At 35.4% G+C, this 18,341-nt stretch overlaps 4 protein-coding genes across 6 annotated transcripts; 3 read left to right on the top strand and 1 right to left on the bottom strand.

The window, feature by feature from the left end:
* Positions 1-287: 287 nt before the first annotated feature.
* LOC116773542 (uncharacterized) lies at positions 288-2,837 on the top strand. Of its 2 annotated transcripts, XM_032666019.2 has the most exons (4): positions 288-568; positions 843-970; positions 1,371-1,493; positions 1,684-2,837. In XM_032666019.2, the coding sequence occupies exons 2-4, from the start codon at positions 844-846 to the stop codon at positions 1,929-1,931; spliced, it is 498 nt and encodes a 165-aa protein (XP_032521910.2). In that variant the 5' UTR covers positions 288-568; position 843; the 3' UTR covers positions 1,932-2,837. The 2 variants fall into 2 exon arrangements, with proteins under 2 accessions (XP_032521910.2, XP_061384710.1); XM_061528726.1 differs by lacking the exon at positions 288-568 and having other exon boundaries at positions 671-970.
* Positions 2,838-3,624: 787 nt separating this feature from the next.
* Positions 3,625-8,999, bottom strand: LOC116773717 (uncharacterized). 2 transcript variants are annotated; one of them, XM_032666224.2, is made up of 7 exons: positions 8,876-8,999; positions 7,238-7,361; positions 6,987-7,034; positions 6,388-6,474; positions 5,203-5,874; positions 4,688-4,837; positions 3,625-4,376 (listed from the first exon to the last, which is right to left on the bottom strand). In XM_032666224.2, exons 2-7 carry the CDS (start codon positions 7,353-7,355, stop codon positions 4,315-4,317), a joined length of 1,137 nt encoding a protein of 378 aa, XP_032522115.2. In that variant the 5' UTR covers positions 7,356-7,361; positions 8,876-8,999; the 3' UTR covers positions 3,625-4,314. The 2 variants fall into 2 exon arrangements, with proteins under 2 accessions (XP_032522115.2, XP_061384692.1); XM_061528708.1 differs by lacking the exon at positions 6,987-7,034.
* Positions 9,000-10,002: 1,003 nt separating this feature from the next.
* LOC116773718 (uncharacterized) lies at positions 10,003-15,429 on the top strand. Its single transcript, XM_032666226.2, has 7 exons — positions 10,003-10,125; positions 12,191-12,323; positions 12,654-12,784; positions 13,509-13,641; positions 14,068-14,203; positions 14,472-14,525; positions 14,781-15,429. The coding sequence occupies exons 2-7, from the start codon at positions 12,204-12,206 to the stop codon at positions 15,194-15,196; spliced, it is 990 nt and encodes a 329-aa protein (XP_032522117.2). The 5' UTR covers positions 10,003-10,125; positions 12,191-12,203; the 3' UTR covers positions 15,197-15,429.
* Positions 15,430-17,161: 1,732 nt separating this feature from the next.
* Positions 17,162-18,274, top strand: LOC116773720 (uncharacterized). Its single transcript, XM_032666231.2, has 4 exons — positions 17,162-17,321; positions 17,390-17,449; positions 17,524-17,654; positions 18,072-18,274. Exons 1-4 carry the CDS (start codon positions 17,273-17,275, stop codon positions 18,198-18,200), a joined length of 369 nt encoding a protein of 122 aa, XP_032522122.2. The 5' UTR covers positions 17,162-17,272; the 3' UTR covers positions 18,201-18,274.
* The last annotated feature ends 67 nt before the right edge of the window (positions 18,275-18,341 follow it).

Raw genomic sequence — 18,341 nt, 5'->3', positions numbered from 1 at the left:
TACATTAAACCTTACACATATATCTCACATTCTGGTTAATAATAAAAGCCTAGAATTAATTACTTTCTTTAAATTTTTCGTACTTAAAATCTAAAAAATGGTAACTCGATATAAACACTGTGATAAAATCCTGTTAGAATCAATAAAAAAAGTCTAAATAAAATAAATAATAACACTTAAGTAATATTATGAATAAATTTTAATTCTGTTCAACCCTGCTAAGGCGCCAGAGAGTCGTTTGCAATTGTTGCTTCGTCTGAGATCAGAAGAACAGGGTAGGACCCAGACTGAGTCGCGATATCTTAAGATAAAGTGATCATCATCTAAATACATTGTGATAAAACGTATTCAACTCTGCTAGCCTTATAACTACAACGAATAACATTTAAATCATTTAAGTATATTGAATAATACGAAGCACGTGTGTGATACCTATGACTAAGAGTGACGGTTACATTTGATGCTTCATTACCTAAATACAATGTCTTGAATTTAACAAACATGTGATTACAAAATAGATAAGTTATTACCGCGGAGTTATTGCAGAAGACGGTAAAGTAATTTCAAAGTAAGTACTAATTATATATTAAAAAGATATATTAGGTTTTACCAATACTCCATTATTATTTCTTTAAGATTTGGTCTGAACAATATTAATTAATTAGTTCATTGTCTTAATTAAAATCTAACATTAATTAAATTATTCGATACTTGTAGTAGTTTCATGTGAGACGGAAGTAATTTGGATCTTATAATGAATATTCGGTGGTCTTTCACGTGACCTTAAATAACCTTTGAACCGTGTTCCATTAGAGAGGTATGTGTATAATGTCTGTCTTTAGCATGGGATCGGCTTACGGTGCTCGTCCTCCATCCAACACAGCTTACTTCGTAGCCCTGGCCGGGATACTGTCCCTGCTCCTGCTCCTGTGCTGCTACTTCATTTACTTCTGCGTTCGAAGAGTCAAAGGTGATGAAACTGTAGTGTAATATTATGAAGGGGATTTCTCCAAAGAATTCATGTCATAGGATCATGATTACAGAACAATTTGAATAACATTATATATATGCTATGTTTGTTATCACAGATAAAATTATTTTATTTCGAAACCAAAATGTATGTTAGAAACTTTTTTTAAGTTTATCTTTAAGCGTGGTGATTAAAGCTCTTACGTTCTCCATGTAAGAAGAGGCCTTTGCTCAGCTGTTTCCGATAGGCTGATGATGATACTTCGAATAACTGATCTGAATTTTGACTTTTATTGATATAACAAACAGGACAACGTCTATAGCAATGAAAGGAGCAAAACAGTTCATAAACATCAGTATAGTACAGTATCATACTAGGTTGTAATGCTGTTTTCCCACAGAACTATCTCAGCAGCCCCTGCCGTCGCCTGTGAAGTCTGTGCGCCCCCCTCCCCCGACCTCACCCCCCCGCAAGTCACCCGCCCGGAGTTTCAGGAGCCCTACCCACTACCCCGTACAACCCAGTGAGTATTCATATCCTCAGTCGACCAGCGAGTTGTATGAATCTTCCCACTCCTATGTATATAACGAAAGGACAACCGAAGGTATATTAGTTAAGAAAACGCCTTTTTTTTGCTCTTTTGGGGCTATTATGTTATCGAATGTGGTCTTCAACATCAGCAACAATTTGCTAAACGTTGTGTATTCTCCCAGGTGTACGCGAGAGTGCCACAGCGATGGCTCGCTTGTGCCAGTTGCCAGCCTCCCAGACGGATACCGTCCACCCACGAAGCCCTCGCAGCCCTCGCACCCCTGGCACCCCTCGCACCCCTGGCACCCCTCGCAACTCCGGCACTCCTCGCACCCCTCAAGTTCTTCCTCCCCCACGTATAGTTAAGTCACCAAAACACCTGCAGCCACCGTCTGCACCTCCACCAAACGAAACCGTCCAAGCTCCGTGATTGGATACACTTCTTTAAATTATTGTCTGTCCGATGTCTGCTGATACTATTATTAGGTATTTTATATTAAACATAAAACTTAATCATTATGGAAAACCTCACGAAAAACAAGTCAGAGGACGAAAAATGACGGATCGTGGATGATTAATATCTATACATTCTTTTTACTATGTACTGGTGACCAATTTCCGCTTTTATAGCTTTTATATATATCGAATATATCAATTTCTCGATGTAATTAATGCTTTTGATATGAATATTTAATAATCATATACCTAAAAATGCTATTTAATGTCCATTTGTGCCAAAATTAGGTTATTAGATAAATGTAATTTAAAATTGTTTAAAACCTTGTAGTCGTATACATTGCTGTCGTGACATAATCTCGCTCATTCTTATTATAATATTAGAGAAAGCTGTATAACTCGCTTACGATGGCGCGACATTACTCAATTAGTTTTAATACATAACTATTCTGTTTGGGCTGTAAAAGTTTCGTGCAGATGATTAATTCCTGATACTCGTAAAAGATAAACTCAAATCTTTATCGGCATATTTTGAGTACACATTATCTTTGGTAACCCAATGAAATATCAAATTACATTTAGTGATATCTTCATAGAGACCGTTCCGAGGCTGAGGCGCTAGGACCTTTCCGTTACTGATGTAATGATTATTATGTTTCTAGCAAACATTCGTCTAAACCTCTCTTCCGACACATTCATATTTGTCTTAGCAATAGTATCTAGCTTGTTGGTTTTCAGTAATTTTAAGTAATTCAGTCTCCACACTTGTATAGCATTCATTATATCAGTCGTCATAATACCCACAGTATTAAGTAACTCGTGTTCAGCCACTACACTACCTCCGTCTACAACTCTTTGACAATCTTTTATAAGACCCGTTTCTGATCGATGCTTTTCTATAATTAATAAAATATTAATTTTTTTTACAATGTCTTTCATTTATATCTCTGAACTCACTTTGTTGTGGTCGTCTCTCTTATTATTAGGTACATCCTCGTATAAAAATTGTTTAACATTATAATTGTCGAGCGGTACAGAAAACCATACCTAGAGCGGCTATCTCTGCATCAAATTGCACTCGTATCTCACTTATTAGATCGTGCTCAGGTGGTCAGAAGACTTAAACGGGGCCACATTGTTTGATTGGTAGGGGCGGCGCTAGCTACCCCACCAGAAAAGTCATCAGACATACAACCAATTCGCTTATGGTTCAATGACCGATTGCAAATTTACAATATAGTAAAAAAAAACATTACAATGGAATGGGACAACTTGATCCCAAATGTTGGCTAATTAATTAAGGATATTTTTTTATTAAATATAGAGTTTTAAAAAAGGCCTTTCGTGCATTTTTGTGACTGTTATTGGCTTTGATAGCGTCACCATCTCCGCGCATAGAACACGACTGTCTCCACACATTATTGCAATTAAAATAATAGATATTTAAAAATTAATTTAATATTACGTGCATTATGTGTCTTTTTTTTGGTGCTATGAACAATATGCACATTATAATTTTGAATACAAAAATCAATACAGATTAATAACATCGTTTAGAGTTTAAGCTTTCATACAATTTTAACCAGAAAAGTAAAAGGTTAGCATTTCTAAAGTAAAAGGAATAGTTGAAAATGAAACACTCAGTTGAATGGATCAAAACGTCATTTATTAAACATTATACTGAATGAGAAGCGATATAAGGTAACGCGAACTAACAGTAAATAAAAAAAAAACATACAAAAACTAAACAGGTTCACTTCGTCTACGAAAAAATTGTAAAACACAATTGGTTTTATAAAAAAATCAATGTAAATGACTATCATAATTGACTAGAACATAGTGTAATTCTATAAACATTATGTTTAATTGAATGTTGCCAGCTTTTAATGTCACATTATTACGCTATACACATCTTTGTAAAAAAATAAATAGGAAAATACTTATTTGAATGTCACTCTCTTATACTTAACAGCCGTGGTTCGGACATTCTTTTTCATTAAACATTGTTAAATTACTCATTATTATTCCAGTAACAGGATACCAAAATAAGACGCGTGTTTTTATTCAATACATAAGAAATTACTATGAAAATATACTGTCACATACAGCGCGATGATTAACACTTTACGTTTTGTCAATATATTTGTGTGTCCTTCTAAATTCTATAACTATGTACAGACTATTGAATCTTTCATCCAATGTTTTGTCATACGTATTTTAGTTGAATACATTAAGTCGCTTGAACCAAAAGTCTAAACTTGTATATACATATTCAAACATAGCAGTGTGGTACATGAATTTATAGTTTGTGTTTACGTCAGTTTGTATTTATGTGTGTGTGTGTGTGTATCTGTTTTTTATATTGCCGTCTCTTTCCCTCTCACCTCAATCTCTTCCAAATCCCAGTCCAATTCGCTTTCTGTAATTTCAATTAGTACATGAAATTTAATGAGTATAGTTCCTCAATTGAAGGCTCAGTTCTAAGGCTAAAAATATTAAGTTGAAATAGAAAATTTCAGTCTAGCTTTTGTTTGCTTTACACTATATTTATTTCATAGAAATTATTTTTAGACAAAACATGAATCAAGTAGGGATTTTTGTAAAGCCAATCAACGAGGACTATACGATCGTAAGTTAAGAATCTTTTAAGGTGTACTTCGGAACGAATAAATATATATAAGTGACAATCTACATTGGTCTCTCCTTCCAATCAATAAAGACTCTACAAACCAGACAGGGCTCCAGACTGTGGTCTAATGACCGTAGCTAACACATCACCAGCGCTGGCATGACGAGAGCGACGACACTCCGCGGGGGTACGCCACACTCCCGCGGCACCAGCCTCCTCGTGATAAGACTCGAACGAGTAGCCAACAGCCTCTGAGATTTACGAGAGTGTGGGAGTCATGGACGGACAAAAACTATATAATAGCTTAGCCGTAAAATAGCTGTCATCCTCTTAAATTAAAGAATATATTATGTGTTTGGAGAGTCTGTACAAAAATGTCGCGATTTAACTCCCTTTTTATGATGGAACAAAGATATTCCTTCATTGTACATTATAGACCTTTCTCATATTCAAAACACGAAAAAAACAAATTGCCCGCGTCCGCTTTCTTGAATCTTCAAGGAAAGACTGAAATGGCTTCTATTCGTTTGTCTAAGGTCACATTTCTCCTTACCATCGTGTGGTATGATGATCGGATTTAATTTAAAATAATATGACCAAAATAAAGCGTTATTACCTACGGAAGGCGGCGGTCCAGGAACTGATCGAGGGCTGATGGAACTAAATCGTGACTCCACGGAATGATGCCGAGCGCCAGATCTGTCCAACTCGATGTATTCTCCAGCGTTCGAGTCAAAGCCGGCCACCTGGAACTCCGTCAAAGGCCCCAGGGGTTGTCGCTGCCTGTCCTTAGTCCTGATCGACTCGTTCAGGCTCTGCTTGGCTTCCTTCACTTTTAAAACTTTCCTGCATTCAGGTCTATCGTTGTTATTATTTTCGTTCGTTTCGTTAGCGTCGCTAGCTTCGTTCCCCGAGACATTCTCCGTCGCAGTTTCATCGTCATCCTTATCGTCTCCGCTCGATTGCGTTTCCTTCTTCCGTGATGATTTTATATTCATATAATGTTTCTTGCAGGTTCTCGTCTCCGGGAAGGAGCACGGTCCAATTTCTTCTTTCGCCTGTTCTATGTCTCTCTCTTCTTCTGTGCCACTGTCGTCTCCTTTCAGCGGCACGTATAATTCTACGGCGGATCTCTCCCAGTCTCTTCTGTGGACCACTTCATCTATGACACTGGGCGCGGAGTGATAACGTCCGTCCGCGTCTACCTCTCCCGTGATGTCTCCACCACCTCTCGATCTTCGGCTACGGATTTCTTCATGACTGCGATGAGCGGGGATCTTTGATTGACCTTGGGATCATGTATACGTGATAAATATTCATAATAAGTACTTTATTGTTTGTCTCTCAAAAACTTTTGGATGAACCGCACTGTTTTTATTGCAAAATAGGTAAGGAGAAAGGATTATGTTTATAAAAAAACCTATATTCGTTTCGAATCGTCGGATACAATATCTAAAAGAAAAACGATCTCAACATAATTGAAATTATATAAGTGTTTGTATTTAATTATTTTCAATTAGCCATTAAGCATGAATGGATGCGTAAATGAAGAAATCACAACATCTTTATTGAATTTTAACATAATTTCTTTTCAAATTAAACAAATACATCGCTAGCTGATCTGAAAAAAGAAAAAAATAAACAAAAAGATATCATTACTTACTTGAAAATTATTTAATGACCTAAGTGTTTAAAAACGAACTGTCATTTTATTTATACAAGTTCAATTTGGTGTGTTATACGATCTATTACACTGAATCATCATATATATATATGATGAAAAGTTACTATGTAACATTACCGGAAGTGCTCGGCAGGTGGAGGGACACGGCGCTAGAGGCGAACCTTCGACCTCCGAATCCACCAGAGCGGTGACGACAACTAGACTCTGTGCAAAACAATTAGTTTAATTAAAGAGTAAATAAAATAGATAAATTTATTTTCATCAGCTACAAATCGTTAGTAAATTTTAAACTCTGTGTTAAAATTCAATCACTGCTCATATTTTTTGTAGTCATCGAGTCTGTTTGTAAATTTTTACATTAGATGAAGAAATGAAGTATTCAAAATTAATAAAATATATTTTGTAACGATAACAATCACATTACATGGACTACTTCATAAAAACTCATAGCGTTAATTAAAATAATACATTTAAAACAAAATTTTAATTAGAAAATATAGAATGAAACAGCTACGGACCAGAGAAGGATTGGAACCTACAGCCTTCTGAATATCTTGCTCGAGGCGCTTCATCACTAAACTATAGTGTAAAACTATTTCTTTCCATATTTTCTCATGTAAACTTATACGTAAATATTAGCTACACATTGTCGTGTAATAAAAACAAAATCTCACAAATATAATACACCTATTAATATTTTGCAACATAGCATTTACCATCGGAAATTACAGGTTTTTGAGGTTGATATTTCCCTGAGCTAGAATCTGGAAGAAGATAAACATATAAATATATTGATAATACATGCATAAATATTATATGTAAAATTTTAATATTAATATATAAAGATCGCGAGAGCAAAGTATCACGGACAAAATAAATCTAAATTGTATTTAATATGGCATTGTAACTATTATGTGTAATTAGGATTATTGCTATTGTTTTTCTGTGTGTCTGTCCGTCTGTGTACCTGATCTGTCGTCATCGGGCCAACAGCACAGCCAGCAGAGCAGCAGAAGTGGTGCGCAAACTTCAGCAGCAAGAACAGCACCGGCACCCCCCAACGCACCCACACCCAGACCAGCCATTTGTAGCTATACATAACAAATTAAGACGTACTTTTGTGTTTTTAATATAATAAACAAATCTTTTCGAATTTGGTTAGGTAGAGAGAGGAGTTTGGACGGTGGATGTGAGCGTTTAACGCGCGTTAGATAGGGGACCCTTAAACCTACACCTGGGTCGCAAGTCCCCGACACTGTTGAAGCCCCTCTCCCTGCAATCCATTGAATGCTAAGAAGTTACGTCTGTACATAAGTCTTTTTTTAATGTCTAAAAATATTTAAATGATAAACATATCAAAATCAATATATATTAGTAATTCTTGCAACAAACAAAGATATAAATTAAAAAGTATATATTATACCTGCTTTAATGTATAAACGTGATATTTGATAAAGTAAATATTTTATTGAGAAGTCGTTTTGCAGGACTAGAAGGCAACAGAACATACTACAGGAACAAAGAAAAAAGATTATGAGAGAGACAAAGAGGAATTTTAAGAGTGACACCGATTTTCTATGGACTTTCGTCTTGGATTCAACGGCAACTTAATTTGGTTGTGGATTGAAGCACTCTACAAGGATAAAAGAAAAATATTTTTGATCAGAAAAATGTGTAATGTTTTTCAAAATTATGCAAGAATTAAATTATATAGTGAAAATTCCAGCGAAGTTATTAACATATTAGCAATATAAATTCCTAAACAAGCTTAACAGAGATCAATTGATTTATCCAAAACAAAATCACATTCCTAAATTAAAATCGTTACAGTCTCTAACACGCTTTCTTCCAAAAAAAAATAAACGTATCTAATCATGTATAATAATCTAATATTACAGAAGTGTTAACAAATTTCAAAACGTGGCCTACCGTACACGGACACGTATCGTACGTAAATAATATCTCCAACGATGTTTAAACCAAATTCTTTTCGCACTGATAACAGATGTCAGTGAATTTCCTTGCTCTCATCAAACATAAAATCAATACGAGTATATATTTTTTTTCCTAATGCATATTTAAATTCGTAAAAATTCTTTTATCAAGACCTTAGAATTTTTTCATTAAAATTATTTATCAAAAGATGAAGTACCTAATCTCATTTTTTACATCATATTGGTTTAATGAATCTAAGTTTTTCGGCTGCCAACATATTCTTCAATATTTCACATTTACACGACCCCGACGTTTCGATCACTTTACAGCAAACATGATCACAGCAGACGAGGCGGAGGTGTCTGTCTGTCACATTCATATAGAAATAAAATAATAAAAAACGCCTTATTTCCAAAAAACTCAGTTACATTTGAATGTGTACACATGAAAATCTTAGGTTATCATGTTGCTGATATTAATAAAAATGTATTTTTTTTTCTTTATCAAAAACACACCATAGCTGCGTATCTTTAAAAAACTAATGTTAAATTCTTTCGTTACAATATAGTAAATAACTTAAAAAAATATATATCCTTTTTTATTATAAATAACAACCGCATTGACAAAGCATTAAATTAAAAAAATATTATTTACTTAATAAAAAACTTACCTTCTATATGACTCAGCAGGGGGAGACAACTTTAAATACTTTTAACATATTTAACTTATATAATAATGAAATTAAAAGATATATTTAGTATTGTGTGTATGTTTTGTTGTTACGTTAGTCGTGGTCGCTGGTAGTGTGCTCTGAACCAGCCTCTGAAACGAGACTAACTTCAGATAAGTTATGATTGAGGTACACTCAGTACATTTGGTACATTTAACATGAAGCATTGAAAAATTATCAGTACTAATATATTTACAACTATCGAAATATGTTATTACAATAAAATACATATGTTTTTGATGAAAATCAATTTTCTCTATAAAAAATAAATTATTTTTGATCTAATATTTCTAATTATACTTTGCGTATTATTGTCTACTTCGCCTTAATGTAATCCTTATCAGATCAATATTACATTATATATTAGTTTATAAGTACATACCCGTCATGCCCCCGGTGTGTCCCCGTCGGATGCTGGAGGCGCCTGAGTGTCGCGATCGATCATCCCGCTTTCCTCTCACTCACTGTTGTCACCATTTCACTCACACTGCACTTATAGTTTGATATAATAACGCTATTTCGCTGAAAATAAACAAAAGGGACCCTCAATCGGAGAAAAATTGTTAGAAAATAGTGTTACAATATATAGAAGTATTGTATAGATTGTATTTATTAAGATTCAGAAGAAAAAAAAGTAGCAACCTCTCTTTGAAATTACCTCTATATATATATACTATTAAATTTCTAAAACTTGTCTAAAAGTGGTTTAATAAAGACGAGAAATTTTTGTTTTAGGTAAATTAAAATTTCAATGTATGTCACTACATTTGAACTTAACAAAAGTATATATATTGTAATATTATGATATTTTTAGGGTATTTTATTTCAAATACCTAAATACATGTTCGATAAAAAAATTTAAAATACTAATTTTAAACAACATAAGAAAATATTTTTAAACAAAAAATCGACAATTTTCAGTTTATTTGTAAAAAAGTATTTTTTTAATAATAATCGTATTTATATTTTTTACAAATTGTTTGTTTTGTTTTATATTAATAAAGTTAATAACATTATGTAAGCATAAACAATGTAGTGTGACGCAACTCGCGCACTGCGCATGCGTGAAGTGTTACGACTACTCGCATCAGAACTCCATTGCTAGCGCGTAGCGTGTAAACAATTAGAAATTAGAAACAAATATAACAAGACATGAGGCTGTGATTAATACTTTAAGGAACAAAACATTTGTAAGTACAAAATATTATATGTCTGATACTAATTTGTTGACGTTCATATTATTTTTAAACGAACGACTATTGACGGCGAGTGTTTATTGAACGCGTAATGAGCATTTTAATCATTAATGAAATTAGTTACATCTCGACGAATGTCGATTATAAATAAACGGAATTTCCTTTAAAAGTTATAAATATGATATTATTACATTGAATAATGTATTTATATTTTATATATATTAAGTAAATAAACATCAATGCTTGTGTTACTTAACGTGTGGCATCAGTAACTTGTTTTTAGATCACAATTTAAACTTATATTTTCAAACAGTTACTTTTACCGCAATGCAGTATTTGGTAACGAATATTTTCACAGATGACTTTAACTTTAGGATTCTTTTTGAAAATTTAACTTATAAAGTGAGCTGTCTTTGCTTGTTACAAGTAAATTCGTTGTATATTAAAATACAAGTACCTCGTTAAAAACAAAGTCTAATAGGCTTGACATAAATGATCAACAACCGTAAACCGCTTTAGCTAATTTTCAGAAAAATATAATCACGCTATATACATTGTTATTGTTTGAAGGATAGAGTCTAAATCACAATATTAGCTATCGTGACGGTCCTACGTCCCAATTTTTCGTGATTTATGTACTCTTGAAAGAAATAACTTCATTGAATCTTTCATTTATTTTATTTATTGAAATTCATTCGAAATATATTCTATCTTTTATCTTTACTATGTTATTTTATAAAATAAACTCTCGCTGTTTTTATCTCATACTTTTATTATTTAAAACTTTTTTAACAATTACGTTTCATTTTAAACTTACATTATCACAGTTAAATACAATTTAACCAAGCTGACAAAAAATAAGTTTAACGCAAGACTCGGCCTTCATTATTGCCGGTTACTCGAACCAACGTTCATAAACAGAAAGTGGTGGATATGAAATTATTAACACAGATTTTTAAGATTAATGCCTCTCTGCATTTGGATATATAACTATGAAAATCGTCGCACGCTACATGTGGACGACAGTTGACATTCAAGGATATGCCACTCAACAACGTTTTTAAAGAGTGCAATGGTTTCACCGAAAATACGCTTCACAATACCGGAGTATCCCCGGGATCAGGTGAGTTCGGAGAAGATGAGGGACTCGAGTTAGGAGGTGGACAAGGACATAGACAGTTCAGGGGGTTGGTCTCGAGAGGCTTTCACACAGCAGAGGACAGCCTCGTATGTTATCTCTAAGAATACAAGAACCGAGAAAACGAGACGAGACAATGATGAGCATTAAATAGCGTGACGATAAATAAAATATGTTTATATTAAAAGTAAACATCAACTTTAAGAATATTCTAAACAATTATCAAAACTCACGGTTTGACACTTTGCGTTCAGAAATGCTTTACGTTGCAAAACATTACTTAAATAAATGTATACACGGAAATATAAAACGTAGATCGAAATAGAAATTTTGGAACGATTATTGAATTAAAATCTTTATCAAGCAAACCAATAAGATCCCTTAATTGACTATAAAGACATACATTTAGGATATAGAAAAATTGATAATATAAATATTGGTTAAGAAATAAAGACAGAAGAAATCTAACAAAACAAAAAAAATAGATTAAAACCATCAGTAAACCACCAGAGCGTTATAACCTGCGCTCGGGCGGCGGAGGAGAAGTCTTCAAGAAATAAATAGTATTTCTTCATATCATTAGCACTTGCGGGCGGACGACGATGTTCATCAAAGAAGTATAGGAGTGCATGATTTATAATTATAAATGATGTTATGAATAGTCAAATAGAATAACGACAACATTAAGGAAGCTTGGACTCGTCTGCCATTAACGCAGTACGGTCAAGAAACGGTAAACATGCTCTACTCGCGCAACTCCCATCGCCAAGGCAACCGGGTTATTGATTCAAAAACTCTTTATTCCAAGTGTTCTTGTCTTCAGTCAGATGCTTTTCTTTATCTATAAAATTATTACAAAATAAGCAACGGTGCTAGGACAGAGTTCGATATGATAATTTTCAAATAGTAATAATCTTCTAGAACTGGCTTCAGTATGCAGGCGACCTTGCCTCCGATGTGGTCCGAGATCGAGAGATACAGGCGGAGACGGGGGCGACTCACACTGTCAGAGTTGACGGAGATCACGGCCAGGGCACATCAGCTCCATCTACAGGTAACGAACACTGAGGAAAATACGGGACTTCTCACGCGAACCAGTCAGATGTTGAGCTGAAACACAGATCATCCATAACTTGACAGAAAGTACACACATAACACGTACAGAGCCAACCGGTGGGTTTATTTCACTTCACTTTCACATTTATAATACATAAATTAGTTTTTTTCTTTTGATAATCGACGTTTTATTCGCATTTCTTTATTAATGTCAGAAAATTTTTATAACATTTTGAAAGACCCATTAAATTCTTAGAGGTCTTGCGTAATGTCACCGATGTTTGCAGAGTTTCGACTCTACTCAAAACTTTTAATATCTATTTTAAAGTCCCAGATGTTCCAGCTGAGTCCCCAGGAGTTGCGACGTCTCCGCGAGCTACATGCTCGCCTGGACTGGTCTCGAGCACACCGACCGGAGATAGTGTTGTACTCGCCCGCACAACTCAGGCAACTCATAAGGTCGGACGTTCTTATCTCCTTAGAAAGTTTGTTGGTAATAGAGGACGTTCGTCTCTCTTTGACATAAAAACCACTTCACCGGTTTTGATGAAACTGTGCAGTATTGTAACTTAAGCAATGGACTAAAATCACACCTCATTCCTCTCGGAGCATAGCTTTAAACACTACGTGACTACTAGTCTTTTGTTAGACACTAATATTATTTTGGGTCAATAGTTTTTTAGTGTTCGATCTCAGAGAAGTTCAACAGGGAAAAGTGGAACTAGGAGAATTTAATTAAGACAATAAAGACGTTAAAATGTTATTGTTGAGGGTGTTTTCTGTCCTCATGCTGTAGCAGGGTGAGCCATCTCTCCAACAAGTACTAATATTAGCCCCGGCGCGGGATCCTGCTTGTGCAAGGGACAGGGCATACAAACAGCATCTTAATACATGGCCCTTGAGCTTTATTTTTTATATTCTATACGTATTTAATAAAATAAGCGTAGAAAATGAAGTTTCCGATAGCTTTTAGATCGTGAGCATTGAGTATTATCATAAGTCGATTTGAGTTTTGCGTTTAACGCGTAAGATAGGAGCCCCTTAAACCTACTCCTGGGTCCCAGGTCCCAGGCACTGTTGAAGCTCCTCTCCTGCAACGCGATGGACCCGGCACCCGCACGGTGAATCCATGGAATGTTGAGAAGTTTCGTCTCTGTCTTACTTCAAACAATTTCTTCCACAGTCTGAGTCGGCCAGCCCTGGACGTTCCCCTGGCGAGTCCTCCGTTCCCTCGAGCCCCGCCCCCGTCCCCGGCCGGGCCCTGGCGTCCCGGGCCATTAGGGGCGCCCTGGCATCTCCCTGATAGTAACCCCTCGGTAACTATCTCTTACTAATTACTTTTTGTCTAACTCCTGGGCGTCCTCCTGGGCATGTCCACATTCAGGTTACAGGCGAAGATAAAACACTTGTTGTTGTAAATTTTAATTAATCGTAATTACATTTCATAGATTTTATATACATCAATCTCACAGCAGACCTCAATTAATTATACATTATACAGGAAAATTATAAATTAAATCGTTATGTCGTTCGCTCGTTACTCCGTTACCGACATTATCTGGTCGTTATTGTAATGTATCCAACTACTACAGTGTTTGTAAGCGCGGAGAGAAACTTACACATAGGAAACAATTCCATGTCCTCGGCACAAGCTGAATAAAACAAGCATATTACATTCAATATTGTAGTAGTTTGATCCTGGAACTCTTAATCTTGACGCTTGGCCTGTCGGCCGGCGGCAGTCCGAGCCCCGCAGCCCGGGCGGGGAGTGGTCGTGGCGCGGAGTGCGCGGCTGGGGCGCGGGGGCTCTGTTACTCGTGGCCGCCCTGCTGCTGGTGCGGGCCACCGACCGCTGCTTCACCAAGGGCTACTCGCGCTGTGAGTGCTGCCAGCTCATAACAATGTTATATGTGTGCAATATATTATTCACTTCAGTCAAGTGTTTCGGATACTCCACAGCCGCATACTCCCGACGTTTCGGTTAATTTTCAGCTCGCCTGCCCGTGAAGCGGCGGGTGTATGCGGTGTCCAATAATAAAAAAACGCGTCGTACATCCGGTGATCTCAGTTTTACTCTGTGTGATAGTTGTAATGTAATATTAATAGCTAAACCAGCTTTCAAAATAATATGAAAAATATATTTCAGCGCGAAGAAGACGTTCCGAGGAATGGCCATCAGCGAATGTGCTCGCCACTAGTCGTAAGTTAACGTTTTACAAGATATTAACTCCACGCTGTCCGGTGACCAGCGTCGCCGGCGTCTGCTCTCACGAAGTATTCGTTGAGGCAACAAATGCTGTAGTTACAACTTTTTCATAAACAAACTTTATCATACTAAATTTATCGAATTTTTTTTATTTTATATGGTCATTGCTGGTGTAAAGTGTTGCCAGTTGTTAAAAACATTGTATTTATTTGAATCGTACCGTTTCTCTATTAATTTTCTGTGTTCCAGAACAAGGTTCCACTAACATAGAGCTGGATCTCCATCCAGGGAACCTATTCCCGCTGGAGTCCTCGCCGCCGCCTGACCCTCCACCGCCGTATACAGCCTTACAACACGAGGAGCCTCCCCCGCCGTACTGCCACGTAGCATTCACAAACAAACCCCAGTCGCCCACCGTACACATATACCTCACAGGAAACGAAACAGTCGCGCATTCCAGCCACGGATCCGACCACGGCGGCGGAAGTGATGTCGACGATGACCAAAAAACGTCTCGAGACCCGGAAACAGAGCGCGGTGAAGAAGATGCACAGAGACATAATGATGCGGGGATAGACAACGAGGCGGCGCCGGCAGGCAGGTCCATAGACATCACACATGGCGACGAGATACGGGACGCCGCGGGGAGAGAGCAGACCTGCTAACCACCTGGTCGCGAGGCTTATTTTTTATCACATCAGTTCTTACGACGCATGACCTTCCTTGCCGTCCGTGTGTATCCCCGGCGGGCGGCTGCGTAGTGTTTTAGTGTCGTTAGTGTTCCGTAGTCGGTAGAGGTCCATATTCACACCGATCACTCGAGCGCCGGCGGCTCCCGGGCGTCGGGACCGGAAGCCGCTCAGATGACACGCAACCAATAAACATGTACCGTTTGTAATTCCTTGTTTCATTATTACGAATGAAAATTGTGGTTTGGAAAATATGAACGGTTTAGTTCGACTGAGACACAGTTCTCTACGGGAATTCTTTCCAAAGTTATATCTTATCTATGTATTATTACAAATTATAATGTAGCAGACGTTATTAGTTAAGTTATTTGGTTTATAATAAAAAAAAAAAATTATTTAAAAAGGTTCTAGAGCGGTGACGACAAACAGAATGTGAGGAATATCGTATCGCGGATTATTCATACATAAAGAGTTAAAATACACCGGATTGACTCCGGACATTACACGAACGATATGAAGAGAATGGTCGCCAGGAGACGACCCAATACACAAGCAAATGGCGGCTCGGCGACCGGCGGCGGCGCTGTCCTTGGAAAAGATTATTTTATTCCAAATCAAGACAAGTCTTCAAGCTTATTGTCAATTAAATCGGTGATTTTTATAAGAGTCCTTATCCGTGAACTGTTTTATAGGAAGTCATACCGATTTTTCGGTATTTCTACCGATATGAACTTCTACTGTTCTACTGATTTGTAATAAAAGCGCGACTTCTTTTTCTGATTTTACTATTTGACTGTTATATTCGCAACCATTTTAATTTATGTTTGATTGTTTGGAAAATTTTAAGTGAAACCTACGTAATAACTCTAAACGTCTGATTTATCGACCGTTCCCGATTAATTTCAGGTACGATTTGCTTAATGATACATTTTGAGGAATTTCCTCGAGTCCGGTTCTTGTAGGAAATTTTTATGAAAATATTCGAGAAAATTCCTCAAAATAGTGTCACTTACCCTTGTAAACCCACGTACATTTCATCGTTAAGTTAAAATGTCTTCATCGGTCGAGAAACAAAAAATAAAATAGAACACCTGAAAACTAATTTTGTATGAAAATATATCTACTAAATTAAGCACAATGTTTGATTGTTTTTCGAAAAGAAATTACTTCACCGGAACTCTAATTGAAAGTGTTGACGTAATGAATTCTAGATTTTTTTTTTGGAAACCTATGAAGCCGCTGTAACACACTACTTTGTAATTCAGATCTGAATGCCTACATTTTTATACAAAAACTTATGAGTAGATTTACACTAGGTAATTCTAATGGAGACATGTTTTTTTTGACAGATGATCCTATAAAAGATTTAGACATAATCCATCCAACAAATGTTAGAAATAGCGAGATGGCATTAATTATTCCCATTTTTAGGGTTTCTTAAAATTACTCGGAGTGAGTATTGATTTACAGTATATAGGTATGTATATACGAACCCATGACGTAATTTCTTGATGATGTCGAACAATTCTGAAATAAGAAAGGCTCCTTAAACGTCTTGATTAAATTCAAGTGTTTCTTTTGTTATTTAATTTCATTTTGAACATTCTATCACTCCCTCAATCATCATTCATTTAAAGAGTAAAACAGGCTGTCCACCGAGTCAGCCTTTGGTGTGCTGCATATAATAAGTTTTTATAAAGTTTCTTTTTGTTATGACTTTGCAATCAAAAAACAATCAAAACCATAGATGCCATTCAAAAGAGTAAATTGATTTATCTTGTAAGTTGATATATAATAAATTAAATAATTTGTAACTTTTTAATAATTTAACTTAAAGTTAATTAATGAATTAATTTTTGTCCATTGTTTTATTTCATATACCGATTTTTTATAAGTATACCGATTTTTAGCTTCAACTACCAATTGTATTTTGACGTAGGAGACTGCTGCTGCCAAATGTCAATTTAGTACGGCAATGTTTACTATATACATATGGAATTTTGAAAATTGGTTATAATATTATAATTTATAATATAAGGACCCCAACAGAAAATGTCTTCCGAATTAGTTCGTCAAGCGCTGGCATTTGTAGATCCGGACGGTTGGTAAATATTAAAGGATTATTTCATCTTTAATAATTTATACTTTATGATATTGTCTTATTTCTAGAAAACAACATCAAATCAAGAAAGAAGAAGCGAAATAATTCACAAGGCGATTTAAATACTGGTATGATTATTCTTTATAAGAACTGTTGATTTTATCTCATTGTTATTAAAAATAATCAATTTGACGATTTCCAGTTAATCTGTTTAAAAACAGAAATAAGAAGAAAAAGAAAATCATTAAAAAATCTAAAGAAGATTTAGTAGAGGAGAATATAAAGAAACTTTTATCACTCTCTACACCAACTGATGCTGCTAATTTAGACAAGGTTAGTTATTCTTACATTTATATCAATGTTTGACCGAGCAACAATATCTCTTGCATGTGCACATTTAAAATTAAAATATGTTTACATTCTCAAGATGAAATTTTCATCTCATCTCGTCGTCTTGTTGGTTGCTGTAAAGTAAATGAAGCATCTGGAATACATAATATAAAATAATAAAACCCCTAAGCATATTGTTTTCAAAAGAATACTCAAAAAATGATATATATATATATATATATATGTATTAGGATTTTTTATTCAATTACTATTACATTAACAACTCACAGAATTATTATTCTGTTTGAGAGTCATGTAATACAAAATACTACACATGACTAACACTTGGACTGACTTAGACTGAACACTAATTGTCCTTAGAATTGTTTAATATAGCAAAGTTCTGTTATAAATTTTCAGATAATAAAGAGAGCAGTCAAAGGCAAGCCGCTCGAAGAAAACACCGATGTGAAAGTTGATCAAGAAAAATCAATATTGTTCCCCGAAGAATCATTCCAAGAATTTGAAAAGACTTACTTCTGTAGTTAATCGGTTATTATACATCACTTCATACACCTTTGTTTAAGTGACTGCTTTATATAGAACTAAATTAAATACAAGAATTGGCAGTTTCAATGAATCCTTCCCCTAAATAATGTAAAATAAAAAATATCATGTCAGTAATGGTAA

The sequence above is a fragment of the Danaus plexippus genome, assembly GCF_018135715.1.
Source record: "Danaus plexippus chromosome 22 unlocalized genomic scaffold, MEX_DaPlex mxdp_27, whole genome shotgun sequence".
Classification (NCBI taxonomy): Eukaryota; Metazoa; Arthropoda; class Insecta; order Lepidoptera; family Nymphalidae; genus Danaus; species Danaus plexippus.
The sequence above is the reverse complement of the archived record's forward strand: the minus strand, read 5'-3'. Positions and strand labels throughout refer to the sequence as shown.

Coding starts and splice junctions, on each gene's coding strand:
- LOC116773717 (XM_032666224.2), bottom strand. CDS start 7,355: ATGGCTGGTCTGGGTGTGGGTGCGTTGGGGGGTGCCGGTGCTGTTCTT. Junction 5,875..6,387: donor CCACCTGCCGAGCACTTCCG/GTAATGTTACAT, acceptor CATGATCCCAAG/GTCAATCAAAGATCCCCGCT. Junction 4,838..5,202: donor TGGACCGCCGCCTTCCGTAG/GTAATAACGCTT, acceptor CGTAAATCTCAG/AGGCTGTTGGCTACTCGTTC.
- LOC116773542 (XM_061528726.1), top strand. CDS start 820: ATGTGTATAATGTCTGTCTTTAGCATGGGATCGGCTTACGGTGCTCGT. Junction 971..1,370: donor CTGCGTTCGAAGAGTCAAAG/GTGATGAAACTG, acceptor GTTTTCCCACAG/AACTATCTCAGCAGCCCCTG. Junction 1,494..1,683: donor CCACTACCCCGTACAACCCA/GTGAGTATTCAT, acceptor GTATTCTCCCAG/GTGTACGCGAGAGTGCCACA.
- LOC116773720 (XM_032666231.2), top strand. CDS start 17,273: ATGTCTTCCGAATTAGTTCGTCAAGCGCTGGCATTTGTAGATCCGGAC. Junction 17,322..17,389: donor GGCATTTGTAGATCCGGACG/GTTGGTAAATAT, acceptor TCTTATTTCTAG/AAAACAACATCAAATCAAGA. Junction 17,450..17,523: donor ACAAGGCGATTTAAATACTG/GTATGATTATTC, acceptor GACGATTTCCAG/TTAATCTGTTTAAAAACAGA.
- LOC116773718 (XM_032666226.2), top strand. CDS start 12,204: ATGCAGGCGACCTTGCCTCCGATGTGGTCCGAGATCGAGAGATACAGG. Junction 12,324..12,653: donor CACATCAGCTCCATCTACAG/GTAACGAACACT, acceptor TCTATTTTAAAG/TCCCAGATGTTCCAGCTGAG. Junction 14,526..14,780: donor GAATGTGCTCGCCACTAGTC/GTAAGTTAACGT, acceptor TCTGTGTTCCAG/AACAAGGTTCCACTAACATA.